The 23,777-nt window shown below is 50.8% G+C and overlaps 10 protein-coding genes across 10 annotated transcripts; 3 read left to right on the top strand and 7 right to left on the bottom strand.

The window, feature by feature from the left end:
• Window positions 1-119: 119 nt before the first annotated feature.
• Window positions 120-2,544, bottom strand: ALTATR162_LOCUS3035 (uncharacterized protein; the record flags this gene model as incomplete). The annotated part of the gene is made up of 3 exons (XM_043310641.1): window positions 120-1,431; window positions 1,489-2,434; window positions 2,487-2,544. The coding sequence occupies 3 exons, from the start codon at window positions 2,542-2,544 to the stop codon at window positions 120-122; spliced, it is 2,316 nt and encodes a 771-aa protein (XP_043166576.1).
• Window positions 2,545-3,228: 684 nt separating this feature from the next.
• ALTATR162_LOCUS3034 (uncharacterized protein) lies at window positions 3,229-3,988 on the top strand (the record flags this gene model as incomplete). The annotated part of the gene is made up of 3 exons (XM_043310640.1): window positions 3,229-3,326; window positions 3,375-3,740; window positions 3,796-3,988. The coding sequence occupies 3 exons, from the start codon at window positions 3,229-3,231 to the stop codon at window positions 3,986-3,988; spliced, it is 657 nt and encodes a 218-aa protein (XP_043166575.1).
• A 731-nt stretch (window positions 3,989-4,719) lies between these two features.
• Window positions 4,720-7,313, bottom strand: ALTATR162_LOCUS3033 (uncharacterized protein; the record flags this gene model as incomplete). The annotated part of the gene is made up of 3 exons (XM_043310639.1): window positions 4,720-4,908; window positions 4,965-7,035; window positions 7,264-7,313. 3 exons carry the CDS (start codon window positions 7,311-7,313, stop codon window positions 4,720-4,722), a joined length of 2,310 nt encoding a protein of 769 aa, XP_043166574.1.
• A 2,097-nt stretch (window positions 7,314-9,410) lies between these two features.
• ALTATR162_LOCUS3032 (uncharacterized protein) lies at window positions 9,411-10,391 on the bottom strand (the record flags this gene model as incomplete). The annotated part of the gene is made up of 1 exon (XM_043310638.1): window positions 9,411-10,391. One exon carries the CDS (start codon window positions 10,389-10,391, stop codon window positions 9,411-9,413), a length of 981 nt encoding a protein of 326 aa, XP_043166573.1.
• Window positions 10,392-10,995: 604 nt separating this feature from the next.
• On the top strand, window positions 10,996-12,323 carry ALTATR162_LOCUS3031 (uncharacterized protein; the record flags this gene model as incomplete). The annotated part of the gene is made up of 2 exons (XM_043310637.1): window positions 10,996-12,248; window positions 12,299-12,323. 2 exons carry the CDS (start codon window positions 10,996-10,998, stop codon window positions 12,321-12,323), a joined length of 1,278 nt encoding a protein of 425 aa, XP_043166572.1.
• Window positions 12,324-13,233: 910 nt separating this feature from the next.
• On the bottom strand, window positions 13,234-14,166 carry ALTATR162_LOCUS3030 (uncharacterized protein; the record flags this gene model as incomplete). The annotated part of the gene is made up of 2 exons (XM_043310636.1): window positions 13,234-13,535; window positions 13,770-14,166. The coding sequence occupies 2 exons, from the start codon at window positions 14,164-14,166 to the stop codon at window positions 13,234-13,236; spliced, it is 699 nt and encodes a 232-aa protein (XP_043166571.1).
• Window positions 14,167-15,143: 977 nt separating this feature from the next.
• ALTATR162_LOCUS3029 (uncharacterized protein) lies at window positions 15,144-16,319 on the top strand (the record flags this gene model as incomplete). Its single annotated transcript, XM_043310635.1, has 1 exon — window positions 15,144-16,319. The coding sequence occupies one exon, from the start codon at window positions 15,144-15,146 to the stop codon at window positions 16,317-16,319; it is 1,176 nt and encodes a 391-aa protein (XP_043166570.1).
• Window positions 16,320-16,563: 244 nt separating this feature from the next.
• On the bottom strand, window positions 16,564-17,939 carry ALTATR162_LOCUS3028 (uncharacterized protein; the record flags this gene model as incomplete). The annotated part of the gene is made up of 5 exons (XM_043310634.1): window positions 16,564-16,871; window positions 16,951-17,428; window positions 17,512-17,591; window positions 17,642-17,695; window positions 17,747-17,939. 5 exons carry the CDS (start codon window positions 17,937-17,939, stop codon window positions 16,564-16,566), a joined length of 1,113 nt encoding a protein of 370 aa, XP_043166569.1.
• A 1,277-nt stretch (window positions 17,940-19,216) lies between these two features.
• On the bottom strand, window positions 19,217-21,511 carry ALTATR162_LOCUS3027 (uncharacterized protein; the record flags this gene model as incomplete). Its single annotated transcript, XM_043310633.1, has 7 exons — window positions 19,217-19,497; window positions 19,550-19,716; window positions 19,773-19,832; window positions 19,889-20,516; window positions 20,566-20,737; window positions 20,804-20,975; window positions 21,033-21,511. The coding sequence occupies 7 exons, from the start codon at window positions 21,509-21,511 to the stop codon at window positions 19,217-19,219; spliced, it is 1,959 nt and encodes a 652-aa protein (XP_043166568.1).
• Window positions 21,512-22,250: 739 nt separating this feature from the next.
• On the bottom strand, window positions 22,251-23,711 carry ALTATR162_LOCUS3026 (uncharacterized protein; the record flags this gene model as incomplete). Its single annotated transcript, XM_043310632.1, has 9 exons — window positions 22,251-22,320; window positions 22,368-22,551; window positions 22,603-22,681; window positions 22,730-23,086; window positions 23,137-23,236; window positions 23,285-23,328; window positions 23,378-23,507; window positions 23,558-23,605; window positions 23,656-23,711. 9 exons carry the CDS (start codon window positions 23,709-23,711, stop codon window positions 22,251-22,253), a joined length of 1,068 nt encoding a protein of 355 aa, XP_043166567.1.
• Between the last annotated feature and the right edge of the window lie 66 nt (window positions 23,712-23,777).

Here is a 23,777-nt window from a genome sequence, read left to right as displayed (position 1 = left end):
GCGTGTATGTATCTATGCACGAACCGTTATGCGTTGTGGTAAGCTAACACGGTGATCTAGCGATGCATAGGGCAACAAGAGAAGCACTAAGATTACAACTCAATACACGTCTTGGTGAACTAAGAAGACAAATGATCAATCGGACCCTCCACCCCCTTCTCCCCCATAGCTTTCACGATACGTGCGCCCATTAGGATCGGGCCATGTATGAGTAGTGGTGTCCATTCGTGGTCGTTTTGGTCGCTTGGTTGACTAACCTCTCCATCGTTCACGCCAGGTCGAGCCGACGGGTCGATAATAGATGCTGATCGATCCATACACGCAGAGCTTCGACTGGTGCGTATGCTATGGGCAGCGCTATGCGTCCCATAGTTGTGCGGTTCATGCGCTGAATGATCGATAAGTGGTGTTGTCGTGCTGGTAGAAGGCGGCCGATCATTTGCGACATCCGATAGTATCAGCGAATCGTCGGTGGATGGCTTTACGCTCGGTGTGTCGCTTTGCGGCGCGGGTGTGACGACGGGAGCTGCTGGTGTTTCTGAGCTTCGACGAGTCGATGATGTGGATCCTACTACAAAGGCATCATCATTTGTATCGCTGTCTGCGACAAGACCATCTGCAGCAGAATCACTTGTCGGGGCCTTGCTCTTTTTAACGAGTTGGTCTCTTGCCGAACGCATAGCACCATGACATATCTGCCTGTAAGTCTTGAGCTCCACACTCAAGAGGAACGTGATTGGCAATACAGAGCATAGTAACCAAAATGGCCACATGCGTATGTTGACGTGCCCAGCGGCGCGGAATTTGAAGAGACCGCACATGCTCTCCGCGAACTCATCGACGGTGTTCTTGTAAGTATCTTGATCGTGGTCTTCCCCACTTGCTAGACTCCAGGCGTCAAATTGAGCTCTTGCCAAAGATGTCTTGAACATGTGTTCCGCTTCGAGCTCCCAGTGATTGTTGGCCAAAGCCTGTGATCTAGCCTCTCCAACACGCTGCTGTGCTAGGAGACTGCTCCCGAGTCGCAACTTGATCGAGTCGTATGTGTTGGACTTTTTGAGCGCATTCACCATGAACCAATACGCTGGATCCTTAGCGATATGGGAAACCGGGTCTGGTATCTTCGCATACTCATGCCAGCAGTACGTGTTAGTCGGATCACAGAAGCGGGTCTCGTCTATGCATGCGAATGAGCGCGATTTTGGACTTCCGTTCTTAAAGTACTCCACGGTACCACCTGGAAATATATACTTATCGCCAGCTGGGAAAATAGGATCGACGCTCTTTTGAGTGTAAACGATATGTAGAGCTGTGACGAACACGATCGTGAGTGTTTTAGTTCTCTTTAAGGTATCCAGTCCAGGTGCTTTGAGTTTCGCAATTGGCTGATAGAAGTCGCACCTAGGATTGCCTAGGGACGTGGCCCATGTGCTGTAGGAACACACCGATTAGTAAAGAGCGATATGACCATGACTTCTAGGGGCTTACTTCAAGCGATACACTGGTGCCAGCCACTCGAAAGGATGACCTACCACCCGCATGGTGTAGTCCGTTATCATCTTGGGCGTACTAGCACACTCGTCGTCGACGTTGTAAAGCCCGCCGTATTGATATAGGAACCCATGGTCAGTTGGACTATTGGAGAAGTGCTGGACGTAAGGCGGCTGGTCACTCAGTGGAGCACACGTTGTTGTTCGTCGGAAAGTGTAGGTCGGGTTGGCGTTGATGCCAAGTAAACTCGAGTCCAGGTAATCCGTATCGAAGGTGATTGCCGAACCGGGTAATGCGCCGGTGTGACAAATCTCACTCTCATAGAACGGACATGACGACTTACTGATAGTGTACTTCAAAGTCGAGTTGTAGAAGAAGTCGCAGGTCATAGCCTTGCCTTTCTTATCATTGCCCCAATCGTAGCATTCTTGAGCGTAGATGGCTGCTCTGTTTTCTCTCTTTACCATCAGGCTATCAACACGAGAGGCTTGCTCCTCACCCCACTTTTCGTTGTCATACTCATAGAGACCGCACGTCTCTGATGCTAGTAGGCCCACGCGATTTGTCATCATCTTGTCCGTGAGAATGGAACTTGCGATGATCTGAGAGAAGAAAGCAAAACACAAAGTACTAAGGACGAAGAAATAGAAAAATTGGTGTCGAATCTCGAGTATCGACTCTTTTTGGCGGAATGTGACGTACACGCTTCGTAGTATTTGCCTTCCGGTCTTCGCGTCGTTCATGATGCTCGTAGATGTCGTTGGTTGTATCTCTTCATCCTGGGATGGGTTCGAATTTTTTCTTCTTGAAGAAAACCATCCTGCAAAGCCGATGAAGCTGCTGACGAGTATTCGAAATACATAAGGTGTGCTAAGCGTGAGGCAGATGGCTACAACAACTTTGAGCCATTGGGCTTGGTTGTCACTTTGCAACCACTGGAGATCTATACAGCCAGTTAGACTAGTTGAGAATGTAAAGCTTTAGTTATAATGTACGATGGTGGTTGCTCTCATCTGTCCAACGTCCGGTTCGTGGCTCAGTGAGAAGCGACATCGGTTCAGATTGCACAACAACATACAAGTATGGCTAACGTATGTGTGTGAAGATGTGTAATTTGGGAGCGTAAAGAGGCTGGAAAGAGACCGGAAACGGGGCGACAAGTAATCGCATCGTTTGGGCTCGTCTTCAGACGATCTTCTTGCCTTTACAAGCTTGAGATAAGTTGATCCTAGAGTTCTAGGGAACCAGGCTGGTGTTGCTTGCTCGCCAGATAGTCAGCGCCACGAGTCTTCACCGGATTCGTTCAGAGGCTAGGCTCCTATCAACATGCGCCTCCACGTGATACAACGAGCGACCATTTGGAATCGAATAAAGTTATCCGTGTTTGATACTTCAGACTGTTGTATCGTTCCAATTCGCAGCAGCTTCTTCCAAGCACCAGCTCTCACAGCTCGTGCCACTATATCAGCCAGCAACGCGTTGCAAATGTGCTTCGTCGAAGTTTGCGACTGGATACCGATCATTCGCGTTCTCATCTCGGCAGGCTGTGACGTGGCCAGGCTGAGTGGCTGATATTGGCTAACCAATTAGCGACCGGAGCCTCCCCACCGAAGGACCTGTCAGCGGCAGGTGAGCCTCATTCGCGACGGGTAGTTTAGGCAGGGTGCGCCCCGCCTATGTTTTGCATCAACTTGAAAGAAGTCGGTTGTGGAGGCTCCTCACGGACCAACTCCCAGGATGTGGTTTTTTGACGCGCAGCGACAGATGAACTATCAGTTTGACGCACAAAATCACCGGTACATATATGCTGACGGCCTGATCGTACCGCAGCCTGGGTTAGCCGCCTTGTCATACTCCCTGGCATAACGCTGATGTGATCGTAGTTATTCAAAACCACCAGTTATCCCACCCGCACATCGAGGATATGATCAACCGATATATCCAAGTCGTGCACCTCCGCCTCCACCCCCAAATAACTACCCAGACTTGCAAAGTAGCCAGCCTGTGAACCAAGGACATTTCTTCCAAAGTGGTCAACCGCCAGGGAACTTCAGTCCACCTCCTCCACCACCACCTTCACCTCCACCGCCGGACTATCATCTAGATAGGTCGAGTTATATGCCCGCGCTTTCGCGCCCACCCGATTCAGGATATTTGTCAATAAACCCTCGCTATGTGCAGGCACTACCCAGCTTATCATATGGTCAACTTGCATACCCGCAGCATCCGCCACCACCACCTCATACCTAGTAAGTCTTCGCCCTTCGATCTTGCGTGCTTCGATTGTATCTGACTTTTTTTCAGCTCTGCGACAGGAGCATACAGCAATGGCGGATCAGGTGATGACCAAAACGACAGAAATAGGCATGGTAGAAATCATTTCGAGGACAACAATCCTCCAGCAAAGGGTGATCAGCCAAACGGTCGCGACCGTATAGATGACGGCGACGAAACTCAGGCAATGCCGAGGTACTACAAGGTCCGGGATGGCGGCTAAGTATCACTGTGGTTGACGTCCCGTTCAAGCTCCTTTCTCCTACCTTTTCTATGACTGTAACGCGCTTTTCGTATCTCTCTTGTTCATATCGGCCCTGGAGGTCATCGCTTGCACGATCACACTGTCCATATGCTAGGAGTTCTTGGGTGTTTTACTATGTTAACACTTGTTCGCGATTTAGCGTGTGGATTTGAGGATTTCGTAAGCTGGTGGCATGTTGAGGGCTCGTCAGCGACAGGTCTGATTGTTCTGTTTAGGTGAATTGGAGACGCGAAAGCGAAGGTGAGAGCAAGGGCAGAGAACCGGGGATTGGCGGATCACGCTAGGCGGGCCCTGAATTGGCCCACTTTATCGCGTCCGAACTGAGTTTTGGATAGCGCAGTAGCATATTGAACTCATCATCGAGCAAGCACACACGAAGTAATGCAAGAAGATCATTTTCATTTCATGGACCGTTTCTGGATTTTGCACCCATCTATCAATCAAAAAAGGGATACCAAACGCACTGTCTGTTAGCGTTTAACAAAGCCTTTAAGAAAGCCCCATCCCACGCGCCTTTCCCACACGGTGACCTAACTCCGTTACCATGAATGAAACGCCCGAATGATACATCGAAAAAGACGACGATGATGTTGATGAAAGCCCGACCGGTGAAATGGAACCCGTTACTCATTATTTAATATGTCCCCCGTAGGTGATAAACCTTGGATCGTAAACTACATACCGACCGCTTATGCCAGGTAACCGAGCTCATCAGCCTCTAGACGCTCCAGGTACTCCTTCTCGAGCAGGATGTCTATGCACTTCTTGATATCGGGGACGCGGGGCATGAACCGGTTCTTGATCTGCTGGATGGTCTCGGAGACGAGCTGCTGGTGCTTCATCTTCTTGCGTGACTTCATGATACGCACAATAGCCGACTGTTGAAATATTAGCATGATGTTGTGAAAGGGTAGTGGGAGCGACGGGTACATACCTGGATGAGTAGCTTGCGGTCCTCCTCAATCGTCTTGTGCGTATCTTCCGCTTCGGCCTTCTGCTCAGACTTGATACCAATGTTCAAGTTCATCTTCACTTTCTTGGTCTTGAAGCCAGTGTTGAGCTTATAGGAGGTACCAGATTCCGCCTTGGCACCCTCAGGTTGGGCGAGGAGGACCTTGGCCTTGATGAAGACACCCAAGCTAGGATCAAGGGTCTCCTTGTTCAGCTTAGTGGACTCAGCAATGTCATCATAAGAGACAGTGTCGCTGTCGTTAAACAACAACATGATTGCCATTTGATAAGTCGAGACCTGGAAGGTTGGTGAAGTCTTCAGGTTCGCGACCTTGCAGTAGTTGGCCTTGACCTCACCCTTGCACAATTGCCATAACCAGGTAAGCTTACGACCTTGGTGCTTGTGGTTGTAAAAGCGAGCGAAGCGGTCGTAAGTCTGAACGATGAGTTGCGGTGGCGTGAACGGTGTAGTAGGTGGGTTCAGAGGCCAGAAACCAGTACCAAGGATGTGGTATGAGGCGTCGACACTAGTCTTCAGATCTGAATCGTCCAAGTTGTTTGATTGCCACTCCTTGAAGGCAGTGTTCAAGTCCTTGGAGATCTGCATGTCCTGGAACATGCGCTGGAGCTTGTTGGTGTATTCGAAACCACAGGCCTCCTTCAGCTTCGAAATCATGCTCGTCTCGGCGTCATCGGATGCGGAAGTGGTCTGGACTAGACGCTTGGCCAACATACGCGAGTAGAACTTCTGGAACACATCCTTGTCTTCAATGTACTTGAAGACAGTCATAATCTGTGTCAGGAGCTTCTCCATGTCGTCCTCTTCGCTCATCTTGGCGTTGGAGCGCTTCAGCAAAGTATCGGTGTACTTGGCAAGAAGCTCAGGGGATTTGTTGGAGCCCGACTTGCAGATCTTGTTCCTATTGACGAACTCTCGGCAGGCGTTGTCCAACGAGCGAACGAACTCAGACTCTCCGTTGAAAGCTTTGTTGACGAGCGCCTGGTACTGCGTGTGGACCTCAAGGAGGGCTTCAACGTACACCTTTGGCTCCAGGTTGTCTCCATCTTGCGCAATCTTGTCAACTGCGGCCAGACCCGCCTTACGGACGTGGTTCTCGAACCGAAGACGCAAGGGATCCAGACCCTCTGGAATGCGGGCGAGCAGCTTATACATGCGGCCCAGGTCCTCCTCCTTGTCGTGGTCAAGAAGGATCTGAAATTCTTCGCGAAGAGCTTGCGAGTGGCTGGTGATAAGCGACTGTTCGCACGTCCGCATCAGAGGTGACATGATCTCGCTAAGCAGGTACAGTGGGACGCGCTCCTTCTCCTCTTCCAGACGGATCTCTGCCTTCTTCATGTATTCAACCACGCTGTTCTCCGCCAAAAATTGCTTAGACTCGTTGTCGTAGTATTGCGCGGTGGCCTCTAGGAAGGGCTTTTCAAAGTACTCCTTGTAGACATCCAATGTCGACTTGGAGCTGTCGGCCTCGTCCAAACCTAGCGATACGAAGGAGTCGACGACCGACTTGATCTGTGACTGTTCTATAGTCTCGCCGTTTCGCTGCTTCTCGACCAGCTTGAGCACCGAGCGCATGACGCTCTCCTGGCTGCCCGTAAACATGTCCTCCTTCCAGCGCACCAGGTGAAGTGTGTAGATGTCATAGATGTGCTTCTTTCCTTCATCCATCTCACGCTTGACCCAATGGCGGTTCAGATACCGGAACAGATGGTTGTTGTACTGGCCGGCTGTTGTGTAACGATTCCACTCCTTGATGTAGAAGTGGAGAAGCGCTTCGTCAACATGTTGCCGTGAAGCCGCCTGCACTTCGGAAAGGTGCGCCTTGAGGTATTCGATTAGGTGCTGGTAGAGGTCTTCTCCGAGAAGATGGGCACCCCCGCGGTTGTTGGAGGCGTGAAACGACGAGCCCGCGACGGCCTTTTGGGCTGTACAGAAGTTGTGGATGGCAGTGTAGAGACCCATGTACGTCTTCATGTCGACACCTTCTCGCAGGTTCGTCATGATCTTGTCGACACCGGCTTCGAGGTACTTCCATCTGTGAGCTATTAGCTTTCGTTCAAGCTCTATGACAACATATGTAGTGGGCCTGCTTTGTTGAAACTCATCCTATGATTATAGCCCTCATCCGCGCTCACCATGGCAATGCAGACTCGCTGGCGTCCGACATGCCAGCCTTTGGCGACGTCACCGGAGCATACCTAGGTCTCCACAAACTGCAACGCGGGACAAAACGATGCGCAGAGAGAAACGGAAAGGTACTTACGTAGCGTTCACATCGTCCTTAGCCGGGACGGGTGGCATACCAGAAGCCATCGTGGGTTGTATCGTCGCGTGCTCTGGGGCACTTTTCGGAGGCGACTTCTTGCGCGTGAGGAACTTTATTGTCGGAACCGCTGTGTCGCAGACAAGCGGGTTGTTTAGCACCTGCTATGGGCGCTGCTGTAGGTGGTGTGGTTGGCGGAAGGACTTCTACTAATGTAGAAGATAGTTGTGGTGAAGGGCGCGGTGAAGTGGAGGGGAGTTGACTATGGAGCGGGCGGGGAGGCTTATGAGGTACCGAGCGGTCGGTTTCCACAGAATTTGGTAAATGCGCCTCCGAGTTACGCGAAGCACAATGAGGAGGGAGAAGAGTGAAGTGAAGGTGCCGGGGCAGAAAGGCAGCGACGTATTGATATGGAGTTACGTCGAGTTGGTTCATACTGTTCAGGCAGCACCGAGCTTAGGTCTTGGCATCTACAAGGGTCTCGTTCACGCTGCCTTGCACTAGCCGCTACTCATCGCGAAGTCACCGGAATTCTTTGTCAGCTCGGATTGAATTTTTTAATCTTTGTTCGCCGAATTGTCCCTCTTCCACGTATGGATTCAATGTCGTTGACGGTGGCGTAGAGACGGACTCACACCTACGTGTTCTATGCATCTCGCCCTAGTGCAGTACAGCTCACAACTATCTTGCTACCATCGCGACCCAATAGGGGCCTGATGATATCATTTCCAATCGACCCAAATGAACACTGAAATACTAACATGTAATGCCTAACAGAAACCCTCTGTTCAATCATTTATGCAGATGGATGAAAACCCTCATGACTGGTGGCGAATGCTGATGATAATCGGTATGCCTTCTCAGACGACAGAGCTCAGGCTCAAATCATACCGGCACATAGGCAGATGCTTGACATGAAGACCGTCTCTACCGCAGCACGATAGGGAACGTTGATTATAACAACATACTCATTTCGGCTTTCAGACCGATGACGTCTTTGCAGGATCATCGTATACGAAACGAAATCAGTCATACATCTTTTCACACTTACTTTATCAACATCAGAGTTAGCATGTCCATTCAACATTACACAGCGAGTGTAAATTCATCAACACCATAGCACAATGCCATCTCTAAACTTGACACCTCTCTCGTCCCTCCGCCTAAGCACCCACTACATCCCCACCCACGCCCACATCCCTAACACAACACCACACAATCACCCCCTCTTCATCTACCACTCAGCATTCGCCTCGTCAACCCCGGCTTCAACACTAGAAGCCCATCTTCCCACCAACAACGTCTCACCACAATGGCGCTACACAATGTACACTACAACACACTACCACAGCACCACGCACGAAGTCCTCTGCGTATTCGCCGGCCGCGCAAAACTGTTATTCGGCGGGGAATCTAATCCGGGGAAAGTCGAGACAGAAGTCAAAGCCGGAGACGCTATTGTTGTGCCTGCGGGGGTGGGACACAGGCTGATTCAGGATCTCGAGGGTGGGTTTGAAATGGTGGGTAGTTATCCGAAAGGATGTAGTTGGGATATGTGTTATGGGAAAAAGGGTGAGGAGAAGAAGGCGGAGGCGGTAGGCAAGGTGGAGTGGTTGGAGAAGGATCCTTTGTATGGGGTTCATGGGCCGGTGACTTGGAATAAGGAGAAACTTGAAAAGTTCTGTCGGGGGGATAAAAGTGAACTGTAATGGTGTTGGAGGCGTTTCAACCCTACTGTTACCGCTATTCGACATTTTATCATCGCAATACGATGTCTTCAATCCTTACGTTATCCAACTGTACACCAGCTTCATCAACATACATTTCCACCTCGTCGATAAGCTTTTGTCGCGCTTCTTCCGTTTTTCTGTCAAGACCACCCATATAAAACAACCCTATAGCACGCTGATACTTCTTCATGGCAATGTGGTAAACGATTGCCGATTTAGCGAAGATATTTCGACTGCCATATCATCAGAGTCCGGACAAGAGAGTTTGACCATATCTTGTACTTATTTCATAACGCATCCAATCATACAGATGCGGAGACTCTTCTAGGTGGTATAGTACAAACATAGCCTCCCAACGCCCATGCTGTGTTTAAGATTGAACCATGATATCGTACATCATCAGCACATGAAATGGAATCATGACTTCTTCGCCTTGTCCTTGGCCTCCTCAGCGACATCTTCGGCCTTCTCATGTATCTTCTCTAGAATATCTTCTGGCAGTGCGTCCTTTGCCCTCATACCGTTGCCCCCAGCCGCTTTTTCTTGCTCTAGCTTCTCTTGCTCTAGCTCTTCTTTGGACTTGATAGCCTGCTCGACCTGCCAGACGGCGCGCTCAATTTCGACCTCCATATCAGGTAGATTGAATTGCTCGGCAATGAGCTTTCCGTTCCAGCGTTGCAGGACCATGACGTCTTTGGTCTCGTTGTCGGTCTGCTGGTGCACTACGTTTGCGACTTGTTGTGCTTGTTGAGGAGTCGGGTTGGGAGCGGCGCGGGAGAGTGCGCGGGTAGGATACATGAGTCCGGCGGTGTAGACTTGATCGAGTGCGGCCGATGGAGTAGGTGTGGGGAGGTTGTACTTGAGCAGAAATTCGAGGTGCCTGGAGCCGCCGAGGGCTTTCCAGTGACTCCATGCCCGGTAGAGTACGTAGAAGAAGGGCAGGTTGGGGATGACGGGTACAAGCATAAAGGGCGCAGTGAAGGGCATGATGATGACGCTCCACATGAGTTTGCTCCGGTGCATGTTCTGCCTCTCCTTGGCCAGCTTCTCCAGCAGCCCAGACACTCTCTCTTGGGGCAGGTACTTTCCAGGGAACAAGACCTCGTATTTAGCCTTTCCGTCGACAATGTCCTGCCTCCGCTTCGCCGTGAGGGCGGGTATCGTCTTGAGCCCCCATTCTTCGTAGGGAATGCGCTTCAGGGCCTGGTTGCCGTAGAAGGTCACCTTCTTCTTCCAGTCCCAAATGGCTTTTTCATCTTTTTCCCAGGCGACCCAAGTCTCGTTTGCCTTTAAGGTGAGCTTGTCATAGTAGGAGCGGTCTTTGGGGGCTTTCTCGTGCAGCTTTTCGCAGTAGATGAGGGAGCGACGGGTAGATATGGGCAGCAGGAAAAGACGCATCGTGGGGTCGGCGGGGAAGGATGGTTGGAATCGTCTTGGTAGCGGTTAGGTAAGCGCGCGATGGCGCAGGGTATTTAACTGCCTCTCACGACGAGTGTGTGCAACATGACGCGGTTGAGTCGCGTGGCACACCAAGGCAGTGCTGAATTGTCTAGCCGTGGCTGTGTCGTCTAGAATTGACGAAGAAGCTACTGCGGACCCATGACCTCACAGGCAGCTAAGAGATGCTTGCCAGCGCGCAATCCCTGTTTCCCTGATCGACGAACAAGCAATCTCCCCAAATACGCCAGCACCTGCCCACGGACCCCAACGCTCCACTACCCCCAGGCGTACCACCAAACTCTACCATCTACTATTACTGATTCCAGTCGCTCGCTTTGTCCTTGTTTATCCCGCACTGTTGCCTCCCAACACTTAGTCTAGGCCGGACATGGTGTCGTCGCGCGTCGTCTACTTTGCTCCCACGTAATCCTCCCCCGGTGTTGATTCACTGCCAAGCCCTCGCAGCTTGCTCAGCCAGGCGCGACACCCAGACTGGTGCTTGGTGTTCTGCTCAAGGGACCCGCTGGTGCGACGAGGAAGCCCCTCACATCTCCCGACAAGAATGACCAGCAAGCCCATGGTCGATCCCAATGGCAGTAGCAGCAATGCCACGACAGCTGGCACCCACCTCCGCCCCGACGCGGCTGCCCAGGGAAGCAGCCACACATCGCAGTCCTCGACGTTGAACTCTTCCACCGGCCACCGCCTACTCCCCTCACCCATTCCGCCGCCTACCGCCTCTTCCTTCAACTCCCAGCGGCGCCCCCAGTCCAGAGTCAGTGCCGTGTCAGACAACTCCAAGGACAGTCAAGACGGCGCACCTGTCCGCAAGAGCCACTCGCAGTCGATATCCAGCACGCCTCGCACGCTGGCGTCCTCTAATCGGAGCACAAGCGTGAGCGCGGAGAACAGGGAGAGGCAGCGTGCCGTCCGCTCACTCCCGCCCTGGGTCCAGTCGGCTGACGAAGAGGACAATGTCGACGCTGCAAGCTTCCTCCTACCGCGAACACCCACCACCGTCCGTCACGCCAACCACAACTTCTGCCCCACGCCCAAGTCCAACGTCCCGGGTCGCAAGTTTGACCATGCCCGTGAGGGCGCTCCCGTAACCCTCTCGACACCCGTCAGTGACAGCGCCCCCAAGTGGAAGCAATTCACCCAGGCGTCCAACCTCGACCGACCTATATCCTCGCGCGGCCAGATTGTAGACGATGACTGGCTCAGGGAGAACATGCCCGATCTCGAGCAGAAGTGGGAGCCCATCGACAAGGACCACGGCGACGACCATATCAAGGGCTTCTGGCTCTTCACCTCGGAGAAGAGGAAGCGCAGGCTGATGCGCTTCCACAACACCGTTATGAACCACCCCATGGTCCCCGCCCTCTCCCGCTCCATGATCCTCGTCTTCTCCATCCTCGCCCTCTCCCTCGCAAGCTCCATCTACCGCCACTCCGACAACAACGGCTGCAACAACAACTCGTCCACCTGGATGGCTATCCTCGTCGATATTGTGGCCATCCTATACACCATATACATCACCTACGACGAATACACATCAAAGCCCCTGGGTCTACGATCACACAACGCCAAAATGTCGCTCATCTTTCTGGATCTAGCCTTTATCGTCTTCGAGTCAGCAAACCTTAGTTTGGCTTTCCAGGCCCTAACAGATGACAAATGGGCATGCGTTACATCGGACAGGACAAACGCTTGTCCATACAGACAGAGCATCTGTGACAGGCAGAAGGGCTTGACAGCTACTCTTCTGATTGCGTTGCTTGCATGGATTGCCACTTTTGCCATCAGTACTTTGAGGTAAGTTTACACAATACCGTTATACCTTTATCCGTTACTAACACCCACAGGTTGATCCACCGTGTAGCGAGGTAGTGCCTCATACACCTCCATACATTCTCCTACATTCCCTCGGCCCTTTACCATGCCATCCATACCCTCACACTACATTCCAACCATCCAGTTTGACTGATCCGCATTTGCATTAGTACCAAGGAGCACGACGACCTCTTGCATATGTCGACCTTGTCCCCCCAGCGGCGATACCCCATACGTTCGCACTCTCTCCGTTTTCCTAGTCGACTCCGTTCTCGTACTCCCTCTATTAGGTCTTTTTACTCTTGAAAGCTAGCATAGCTGTGGCGTTTGGGTTTCCTTATCCTGCATTTCCCTCATCGGCGAATTTTTCTCTTACTCTAGGATTTCTTCATTGGCCAGATTGAGTGGGTGTATATAGGGTGTTTTGGGTTACCGGACGGCCTAGAGACGTAGCATAGTACAGGGAGAGATCATTATAAACCCTTAAATCAATGAAACAGGTCAAACACTCGCTCACGCGGAAACCATGTATTGTGATCAGATTTCTTCGATTTTCATTACCATCGAAGATTGTGTACTCATCCACTTTATGCTATAATCTTGTCTTTCTTGCCTTTGCCCTGAACTTTCCCTCTTTCCTACCATCTACCTTGTACAACAACACAAACACAAATAATATATATAGATGTAGATAGCTTAGACGCCTATACTAGTATAAGATGTCTTTTCGATTCTTATCATATACTGTTGGAGAATGCAACGTAGTAGAAGAGCTTTTAGCACTTGTCTAGTTTCTTTCTTGTATAAGGTGCATCTAAGATAGATCGCTCTAAGCATCACCCAAACCTGATGAATTAACAACCCTCCAGCCGCCATAGTAGGCGGTCTATGAGTAACAACGCACAAGAATCCCACATCTTATTCCCGCAGTTAATCTTCTAAATGCATCCCCGAGTTCTAGAACCCCTCACATGGAACTAAACCCGCCATCTACCGGTAGACCTATGCCGGTAACCCACGCCGCATCCTCACTCGCCAGGAAAACTGCCGCCCTAGCAATATCTTGCGGCGTACCCAAACCACCAAATGGATGTCGCTCTTCTACAGCCTTCTTCTGTTCTACTGCCTCGGGTGTGAATAGCCTGGAAATGAAGGATGTAGCCGTGTACCCGGGACAGAGAGCGTTGACGTGGACGCGGTATGGCGCACAATCTTGAGCGGCGGCTTTTGTTAGACCGAGGACAGCGTGTTTAGAAGTGACGTAACCGGCTGTTGGCATAGTTAGTTTTCTATTCCATTCCTGGGGTCGGCGTAACCCACTCCTACCCCTCCACATAAAACGCAAAAACAAAGAAATAAGGAAAACAGATCAACTTACAGACATACATCCCACCCTCAGTCCATAAACACTACTCAGATTAATGATCCACCCTCTGTCACCCCCAGCCCCTGGTTCCTGCCCCACCATCTGCTTACTCGCATACTTGGTCCCCAAAAACACACCCTTAATGTTCACGTCCATTGTCTTCTCAAAAGCAGCTTCCTCGTACTCCCAAACCGGTCTATTCCCATGTTCACCTGCTTCCATAGCAATACCTGCGTTATTCACCATGATGTCGATTCTCCCGTACTCTTTCACTGCCGCCTGGATCAGGGCTTGGACCTCTGTGGAAGAGGACGTGTCGCATTTGACGAAGAGAGCTTTGACGCCAAGATTTTGAGCGGCTTGGACAGTGGTTAGAGGGGAGGTGTCTGTGGCGTATTCTTGACGGGCGGTTTCGTGGAGGTCGGAACAGATTAGAGAGGCGCCTTCTGAGGCGAAAGCTAGGGCTGTTGCACGGCCTATACCCGAGGAGGACCCAGTTATTACGGCAATCTTGTTATGCAGACGGCCGGGCATTCTCGTTGAAGCGGTGGGATAGTTATGAAGAGCTGGTTGAAGTTGATAATCGACGATTGTTGTTAGTTTCTGGGGTGAGTGAGGTACCAGAGTGTTCTCTATCAAGTAGAAAAGGCTCGACGCAGATAGTGAGAGAAAGACCAGTAAATAGAGCAGAAGCAAAGAGAACTCGAGTAGCGGTACATATACTTATCTTACCCAATTGAATGCTCAGCAAATGGCCTTACTTAGTGAGGGGCAAGCTTATGCGGAGAAGATACATCCTCGGCCCTTAGTTAGGACCTCCCAAACAGATTATGAGAAACGATCATTGACTCGTTACTTGCAATGAAAGGGCGTAGATTTCAGGCACCCGATTCTGCATTGTTTGTATCCCGGTAAAGTTGTACTCGAATGTAATTCGCGCACAAGTTCCGTACGTCAGAGTAAGGGGGAACGGGGCGTTGACTATCGAGCTTACATACTTCGGAAGGTATAGGTCGTTCGTCTATTCTGTCGCCTGGTGGGGCCAGAGAGGTAGCCCTTTGTAACACGCGTGTAGGCATGCTTATGTGTCCGCAAGAAGCAAATGGTAGGGTGGTACTTCTGGCCAAGAGCTGGTAGAAGCCCAAGGTCCTGAGCTAGGATGAGCAGGCTATGACTCGAGACTCGTCAGGGGTCTAGGTTGCAGGCTGTAAGACATTGCCCGGTGCTAGCAGTGATTGTGGCGATGTGATGCCGCCTGAAGTTGGGATGCAATGGATAGTGGGGTCGTGGGGTAATCGGAAAGCGCGGTGCCCGACAGGGTTCAGCCGAACAGCCTCACAAGTACGTCATAATGTAGATTTGCTTCGAACAACAAAACATTCCGTGGCATAACCGCAGTTCAAGATTTCCAACTTCCCAAAACAAATGCAATGGCCGCAGACAAGAGCAAAGATGAGCCGTTCCCATGGCACCTCGGAGTATACGACGCACACTGCCACCCCACAGACACCATGTCTAGCATTGAAACCATCCAAAACATGAAAGCACGAATCCTCACCGTGATGGCAACCAGAGCCGAAGACCAAGACCTTGTCTTGTCTACAGCCAACAAGCACAGCATCAGATCTTCAGACCCATCCCAATGGACCAAGGAAGAATGTATCGTCCCCTGCTTCGGCTGGCACCCATGGTTCTCCTATCAAATGTACATATCGTCAGACTCAGACTCCCAACAAGATAGAAACAGCGAACAGCTAGAGGACCAAGGCCACCTCACCGGCCAAGAAAAAATATCCCATTACCAATCCGTCCTCCAACCCTTCCGCTCCGACCCCAGCGAAGAAGACCTCCAAATCTACTCTTCATTACCAGATCCAACACCCTTCTCTACCTTCTTGAAGCTCACAAGACAACATCTGCAACAATACCCTTACGCGCTGATTGGCGAAATTGGTCTCGACCGCTCCTTCAGAATCCCTGAGTCCTGGACTGGCAATTCAGATCTATGGTCGAAACGTGACAGCAACCTGACTCCCGGTGGCCGCGAAGGCAGACGTCTAACACCATTTCGATGTAGTCCCGCGCACCAGAAGAAGATCTTCAAGCTGCAATTAGACCTTGCAGCCGAGATGGGAAGGGCGGTCAGCGTACACGGTGTACAAGCCCATGGGCTGGTTCTCGAGGTGCTGAGTGAGACGTGGAAGGGCTGTGAGAAAGAAGTTCTGAGCAAACGAGAGAGGAAGAAGAGAGGTCAAGACCATCCTGCAGCTGAAGCCGCGTTATCCGCTGATGAGACGCGGAATAATGGAAGCGGGGACAAGGACGATGCACTGAAACCCTACCCACCACGTATATGCCTTCACTCCTACTCCGGTTCTCCATCCAACTTCGCGCAATACCTTCATCCTAGTATCCCCTGCAAAATTTTCGCGTCGTTTAGCACGGCGATTAACCTCTCTGATGCGCTTGATGAGCAAGACACACCGCAGGCTTTTCAGGATATCATCAAGACTGTTCCAGATGACATGTTGCTGGTAGAGAGCGATCTGCATACTGCGGGTGAGGAGATGGACAGGAGATTGGAAGATATCATTCGTAGAATTTGTAGGATCAAGGGCTGGGGGCTGGAGGAGGGCGTTAGTAGACTCGGCAGGAATTGGAGGGCTTTTGCTCTAGGGGACGAATGACAGGATTTGGTGTAATATAAGAAAAACAGACAACATCTAAACATGTTCAAGTATTGAGCAAATATCATCATATTGTGCCATCGAGACTAGCTATCTTGTAGAATGTAGCAGTCATGTTTACATCATCTCAAGCCGTATCCTCTCAAACCAGTCCGTATCAACCAGCAGATTGCAGATCACTCCTTCTCAAACCAGTGAGTCATCAAGACAGACCATCAAACCCGACCATCTCAAACCAGTCCACCTATACAAGTATAGCCTGAGTACCAGACATCTCCATGGCGCCAATGACGTCCTCCATGAAGCCAGCTTGGGGGCCGGCACCATCCTCCTCAATGTATTCGCCGTACTCATCGGTGTACATGGTAATGCGCTTATGAACGGTGTCGTACTGCCAGTCGCCGTAGAAGACCTCGTTGACAGGAAGATCAGGCTGATAGTAGGACAGCTTCTTCAAGAATTTGGGTCCGTCCCAGCCAGGGATGTGTTCGCCAGCGTGGAGCTTGCGCGTCGCGATGGTCCTGAGGTTCGGAAGCTTGGAGAGCAAGATGACTAATCAAAAATCAGTTTTTTTTGTGCTCATGAGATATCCAGCAGGACATCGCAAGATGTTGGCTAACTTGAAACTTACTGAGCATAGTACGGTAGCCGCCAGTGTGGCAGAAGGGCTTGTTAATGTAATCCCACTCTGCGTGCTTGTCGTTGACATAATCGAGGATGCGCATGTTGGAGAGCTGGATGGCCTCGAGAGCCTCGGGGTTCTCAGAGTACTTGCTCAAGTCGACCTCCACGATCGAGTGGTCCGATATTAGGTGGATCCACGATATGTCGTAACTCAATTCCGGGGTCTTGGGTGCTTCTCCCACCAAAGTAATGGTCCGCACAGTTCCAGCATACGTGCTGTCAAGGAAAAGACCAACCAAGAATGAAGCAACGCTTGAGAAAGTAGGAAAGATAGTGACGTTTTCTGTCATCATGGTCTTCTTACCGTACTCGAACATGACCGCCTTGTTGAAACGCACATTGACGAGGCGCATGTTGTTGAGGTCGCCGACGTTTAGTCCACTACCGATCTCGCCAACGAGCTCGGTGGGCATAAACGGAAGGCACTATTGTCGGATTAAACTTACCAACCTCGGGTCCAGAAGGGAACAGGCAGAAAAAGAAAATTAAAGAAAATTGATGTACTTACGTTGGTAGCGGCGAGAGGCTTATCCTTTTGGGATATGGATAGCTTGCTAGGAGTTAGATTGCACGGGTTGGGACCAATGCCTATACATGTTAGCACGAATTGAAGGTAGTTAGGGTGGGACAGGTCTTACTGTCGAGGGTATATCCACGGTTCTTGAGGTTTTGCGTGACCTGTCCAACTAATTCTAAAGGTGTCAGTATGATCTATAGATCAATGAAAAGTGAACTGAACTTACCCTCGAGCTTGGCAGCGTTGGTTGCCGCATTGGCGTCTTCGACATCTTTGTCGTCTGGCTGGCTCAGGGTGAACCTCTTCTCAGCGTCAACCTCAGTGACAGCTGGTTCGCTCGCGGCAATCTCTTTGCGCTTGGGCGTGGGGACAACGATCTTGCCGCCATCGCCAAACAGAGATTTTGGGGAGTCGGACATGATGTGGGGGTTGATCTCAAGATAGTCGGAGTGTCAAGAAAAGCGGTAGCTGTCAAAGCAAAGTGTGATCAAAGGAGAGGATTGAAGGAAAGGTGGGAGACGATGTTGAAGTGGACGCGAGGACAAGTCTCGTTATAAGAAAACTTGCCAGCTTGAGCTTGGGCCCGAGACGCTTCGCTGGAGTGGTTCAGGCAGCCTTGTTGACGCAGGTGAACGTGAGCGATGTTTTTCAAAACAAGAGGCGCGTGATGAGGAGCGGAGTGGGGCGGCGTAGTGCACAGTTGAGATGACGGATTCGGTTTCACCGTGAGTGAAGGGGCGAATAAGCCGGGGAGTAAGCGATGAACATCAGAGTCGTACCAGAATGCATCGGCAGCTGTTCGATGTTAAACATGTTGTCGGCCTTGCCCAGAAGCCGGCAGTATAGACAGGAAGTGGGAGAAATCCGAGACGACGAGCAGTACAAGCTCTTGTGCAAGTTGCAACACAGCTGTGGCAGGACCAGGTTGCGTCGAGAATACCAGTTGCACTCGCGAAGCTGTATCCGATCTTGACAGTGATCAGTCGCACCCGTGAGATGAAGCAGCTGCCGAAGCCGGAGCAGGGACAAACACATACACCACAGATTCTCAACGAAAATCGCCTGGAGACCAAGCAGGATGATATACAATGATAGCGCTTATCTTGATGAATACGAGATATCATTGCAGACCGGTCATACTGTAATAGCTGATATGTCAATATTTAGTACCCTTACCCATGGTTTTACTTCCGTGTTCGACAAGATCTCTGGCAGCTTCAGTAAGACTAGTGTTAGATCATCCGCGAAAGACTTTATAGCATGGTTACAGTGAGAGAAGACACGAGATAGACAACGGCTTCTACCGCAAATTTGACCAGCTAGGGTAAGGAAAGAATGTTCAGAAAGTGGGAAGAAGGAAGAAGAATGGTGACAACCAGACGTCTGAAGAGATGCAAAACGGCCAAGGCGCTAGTGACAAATTCACCTTCTCTCTCAACATTGAGCAGGGTCGATAGACACACAACTATTGCACCCACTTAGCAAAATTCGAATACCTTAAGAGGGGCTCAGTGATCAAAATGAAAACGGTTGTTGCTGGGGAAAAGCTTTACATCAAGCTCACCACTACGTGAGGATTTTTGGGACACTCTATATTTACTTTGAACAAATGCTATGGATTGTTGCAACAACTAACCCTCCCTGCTGAATGCGATTTCCCTAATGATCGGAGAATTTCACTATAGATGTCCCTCGTTCAATCCTTCCCAACAGCCTCCTTGTCTTTCTCTGCGTCGAAGAACAGGCTGCGTCTCTTGACGTCTTGCGGTGGTGGACTTGCCGGGGTATCACCAATTGTAGCATCCTTTTCTCTCTTGAAGTCCTCTGCTCTCTTGATATCGCCTGGTGGAGGCGAGGATACCGGTGTCTTTGTTCCCCATCCTTTCCTCTTCTCGCTTGCCCAGGTGCCCCAGCTGGAGAAGTACGCACCGGCACTTGCTTTCGCGTTTGAGAGATCAGGGGCTTGAGGTGCTTTCCCTGTTCAGATATTAGCATTAGCCTCTTCACAAAAGCGGCGTATCTGGCTTACACTTCTTCCCATCGTCGACCGGCCTTCCCTCCTTCTCGGCTTGTAGTCGAGCTTCTTCGGCTCTCTTCCTCTGTGCCTCACGCATGGCTTCCATCTCTGCCCACAAGCGGTTGTACGCAGAGCTAACCTTTTGTTGGCCTACTGCAATCTGTTTACCCAAGACTTCCCTGGACTTCTCCAGTCGTTCGTCAAGATGCATTTCTGCTACCTGCCTAATCGCCACGCGAGCATCAGCACACACACGCCGAGAGATATGGCTTGGAGAGTTGGGTTGGAAAGCAGACTAAGGGAGAGGTTTAGTCGGGCTGGTGGGGCTGCTAAAAGAAGGAGGGAACGTACTGTGCCAGTCGGCGTTGAACGTCTTCCATTGACAGGCCACCAGAGCAAGGGTGTTTGGGATCGACAATGTCGAAGAGGTGTGAGTCTGTAAACTTGTTCCAGATGCGAAAGTTCTCAGTTTGCATCCAGGCTTGTACCCATTCATTTGAGAACTCGCTCGCCGGGTCTCCTTCCACTTCTGTGATCAAGTTCTCTTTGTGTGCGTTCTTCTCCATATATATCTTGTATTTCACGGAGCTGAGCATAGCGAGAAGGTACTCTTCGAATTGCATACGGATGAACTCTTCACTGCCGGCATATCCATGGTCCTTGGGTCGTGCTGGGTCATTTTCATCCCAGGTATCGTTGATCGTCTGTGTCAAGAAGTCCATCCATCTCCGGTCTGGTGTGGACAAAACTGATGCTTGTCGAAGCGCGGCTGAGGTAATGTTTACGGTATGGTCATCAAGGTTGATAAGAATATCGCTATATCGATCTCTTTGCTGAAGTAGCAGCGAGTTTGTGGAGCCGACGATGTAGGACTTCGTGTCTTGATCTGCGAGTATATCGAGTTGCTGAAGCGGTGTGTATGGCCCGAACAGGGAGCCTGTACCGAATAGCTGTAGTGGAAGACCCATGTACGCCAGTACTAATTCTTGTCAGTATATCCGATGATAGTTGTGAGAGCAAAGACTGACGGGAAGCGCGCTCCGATGTCTTTAATGAAGTAGGCATGACACATTTCTCTTCACACGAATTGAACTTGGGATCGGCAGCATCTTGTAGGTGGCGTATGAGGCCGGGTATCAGTGAAATAAGAGCAAATTGCATCATGCATAGTCGTTCGCAATGGGAGCCGAAGAAGAGGACCTATGATTGTCAGACATTCTGCATAACGACGACTAGATATGCCAAATCTAATAGAGTAAGACGTACCTTTGGCTGAAGTAATGCGCACTTAAAAAGAACCAAAGTCTGCCACTTGAACTCGTGTATGAATTCGCGGAGGGATATACCAAAATAGTGGTCTTGCTGCCCCTCCTGATTCCTGAGCAGTTGTGGAAGACTTTCCGTGAAACGCTCTAATATCTCAATATCCGTAAAGTCTCTATGCATGTGTCAGCTCTACGTTGAGCTCCATGTCTATTACAAAGACCCAACATACCTCTGATTGAACCACAGCTGCGTGACGACACCCAGCTGCGCTTTGATAGCCCCAAAATGCTGCGGACTATCGCTAATCACAACAACAGCTTTCTGCACCGTACTCCTGGTAACCTCAGCCGGCCGATCGATAAGCTTGCTCGCATCGAGTTGTCGCGTACACGATATACCGAAGAGCGATGTCGCGGGTTGGGTCGAGGTTTGCGCGCGGCGGAGGGTGAAGTAGGAGTAGTCTTCAGCAGAGGCATGGGCGCCGTCGCTCAAGGCCATGAAGGGCAGCAGCGACCAGTCGTTGTCCGCTGCTGGGTCGGTTCCTTCTTCTGCTCCCAGCCATGTTTCCACTTCCGGGCCCCTGTATTTGACCATTAGCCATTGATTTATACTGCATAGCCAATCTACTGATTGTGAGTCGCTCAGAGTCCCCAACCTGTCTCTTTCTATGCTCGCATCTCTAATTGTAAGGAGAAGCTTACCGCGCATGGTGGAAGTCGACGACGCAGACAAGTGGATTAAGAGTCGCCATTATCATGCGATCTGGATGCTATCGCATAGCACTTAAGGGGTATAGAAATAAAGGTTGTAGGGCCATAGGGATCAGGCTCGCGTCCTTGAATCGGTGCGGACGCGCTCAGAGCGGTGACGAAACAGCGGTCCCTCAATCAGCCCTACGGCGCTAGCCCAAAGCCTCGGCGATCTCCACCCGTTCCCAAGTTAGCGATCACGCCCGAGATCCTACGGACACCAGGGTAGATCTGAGGAAGGCTCTCCCTTAGTCTCGTTTTCGAGCACTAGACATCATGGATACCCAGTCTTTGCTTTGAGTGCCCATGATATTTTACTGCTACCAACGAACTGCGCTATTGATCGAAGGACACATCAACAGTCACAATGTCTCAAGTTTTGAAAGGAGAAGAATAACGTATGTTTGATAATATGGTTTCACATTCCTACCTAGGTGGACCAAAGCCTTCACTTCCGTCATGAACATTCCTTTCGTGTACCAGCAATGGTCATCCAAATGACAATAACAAACTCATGCCCCATCTACCACGCACCTTCATGTCACATAGGTCCATTACAAGAGACCTTGGGAATCATTGGGAACAGCCAACTCCGCCTGCGCCAGGCAGATGATACGTCGAGCCTCAGCAACTGCATAATTCGTTGTCTTAGAGACTGCAAATGATTATAGCTCGAGATTGGGAGACATTATGTGTAGTTAGCTGCCGTTGTTCTCTTGCTCCTGTGCTGCCGCATCAACATTGTGGTAGTCCAGGATCTCAGAGTACCTGTGGTGTGTTAGTTGTGTCTACAGACATCCTTTCACCAGACATACATCATGATTTTCCAGGTGTCAACGGGCAGGTCTGCGTCGTTGAACGACCAATCGAACTTCTCCTCCGCGATCGGCTCGTCAGTGGGGTCGTGGTATGGGGCGAGGTATGGGTGAGCGAGAGCCTGCTCCGCTCGTACACGCTTCTTGGGGTCAAAGACCAGCATGTTCTCTAGAAGATCGACGGCTAGGTAATGTTAGCCCACACTCTCGCGACTGACTGAATCCATAGACTTACCTTGTGGCTCAGCGTTCTTGAACTTGTTGGACAAGGGTTGTCGTTCCCGCTTGGGAAGTGACTGGACGAAGCGCAGGGTCTGAGGAAATTAGCGAAAGTATTCTGAGATATTTGTGGGCTTGCTTACGTTCTCGCTGCAGATGGTCTGGATAACATCATCTGGAGGGGTACCCAGAAGCTCCGTAATGATGGAGAACTGGTTCACGTGGTCCTTTCCAGGGAAGAGCGGCTTGCCCTCAAGCATCTCGGCGAAAATGCATCCTGCACTCCAGATATCAACCTCGACATCGTACTTTTGCCATGTAAGCATGATCTCGGGGGCTCTGTAGTATCGGGTAGAGACGTAACCCGTCATCTGGGGGTCCTGTATACGGGCGAGACCGAAGTCGCAAATCTTAAGATCGCAGTTCTCGTTGACAAGGATATTGCTGGGCTTCAAATCGCGGTGCACGACACCAGCGGAGTGGACGTATTTCAGACCACGCTTTTGAAGTCAGCACATTTTCTTGGGAATCTGGAGTTTTTGCCACACACCAAAATCTGGTAGAGGAAGTACTGGATGAACTGCTTCTCCAGCGGTCTGGAGGTAAGCAAGCGGTGAAGATCGGTTCCGAGGAGCTCAGTGACGAAGTAGCTGGGCGAGTTAGTAAGTGCTTGGGTTTGCGGTGATGTGGCTGCCTACATGTCTTCGAGGGGAGAGATGAAGATGTCGCTCAGGCTGATAATCTGGTTTGCGTTAGAGTTTTCGCTGAGGAGCGGCATCTGCATTGCCTACATTCTCATGTCGAAGATGCTTCAGGAGCTTCAACTCTCGGTATGTCCGCTTTGACAGAACCGGGGTGCTGAAGGGCTTCATAATCTTCTTGATAGCCACGGCCTGGCTAGTAAGCTGGTCCTTGGCTGAACTGTGGCCGAGTCAACATTCGATTCTTGTCCGGCGTTATGGAAGTCGTACCAGACGAGACCAAAGGCGCCCATGCCCACGGGCTGCAAGTCGGTGTACCTTGTCGATGTCAGTCATGCCAGAAGACGCAATGTGGGGTATGTCCGCACCTGCTGGTAATCTCGAAAGTGGTGCCGAAAATCTGGGCGCGTACGAATTCCGCCATGATGATTGTCGGTGGTTGTGATGGTGCGACAGGCGCGAGGAGCGGTCTCAGGCGAAAATTGGGGGG

Source organism: Alternaria atra (genome assembly GCF_907166805.1).
Source record: "Alternaria atra isolate CS162 genome assembly, contig: 22, whole genome shotgun sequence".
Lineage (NCBI taxonomy): Eukaryota > Fungi > Ascomycota > Dothideomycetes > Pleosporales > Pleosporaceae > Alternaria > Alternaria atra.
This window is presented reverse-complemented; position numbering and strand designations above follow the sequence as displayed.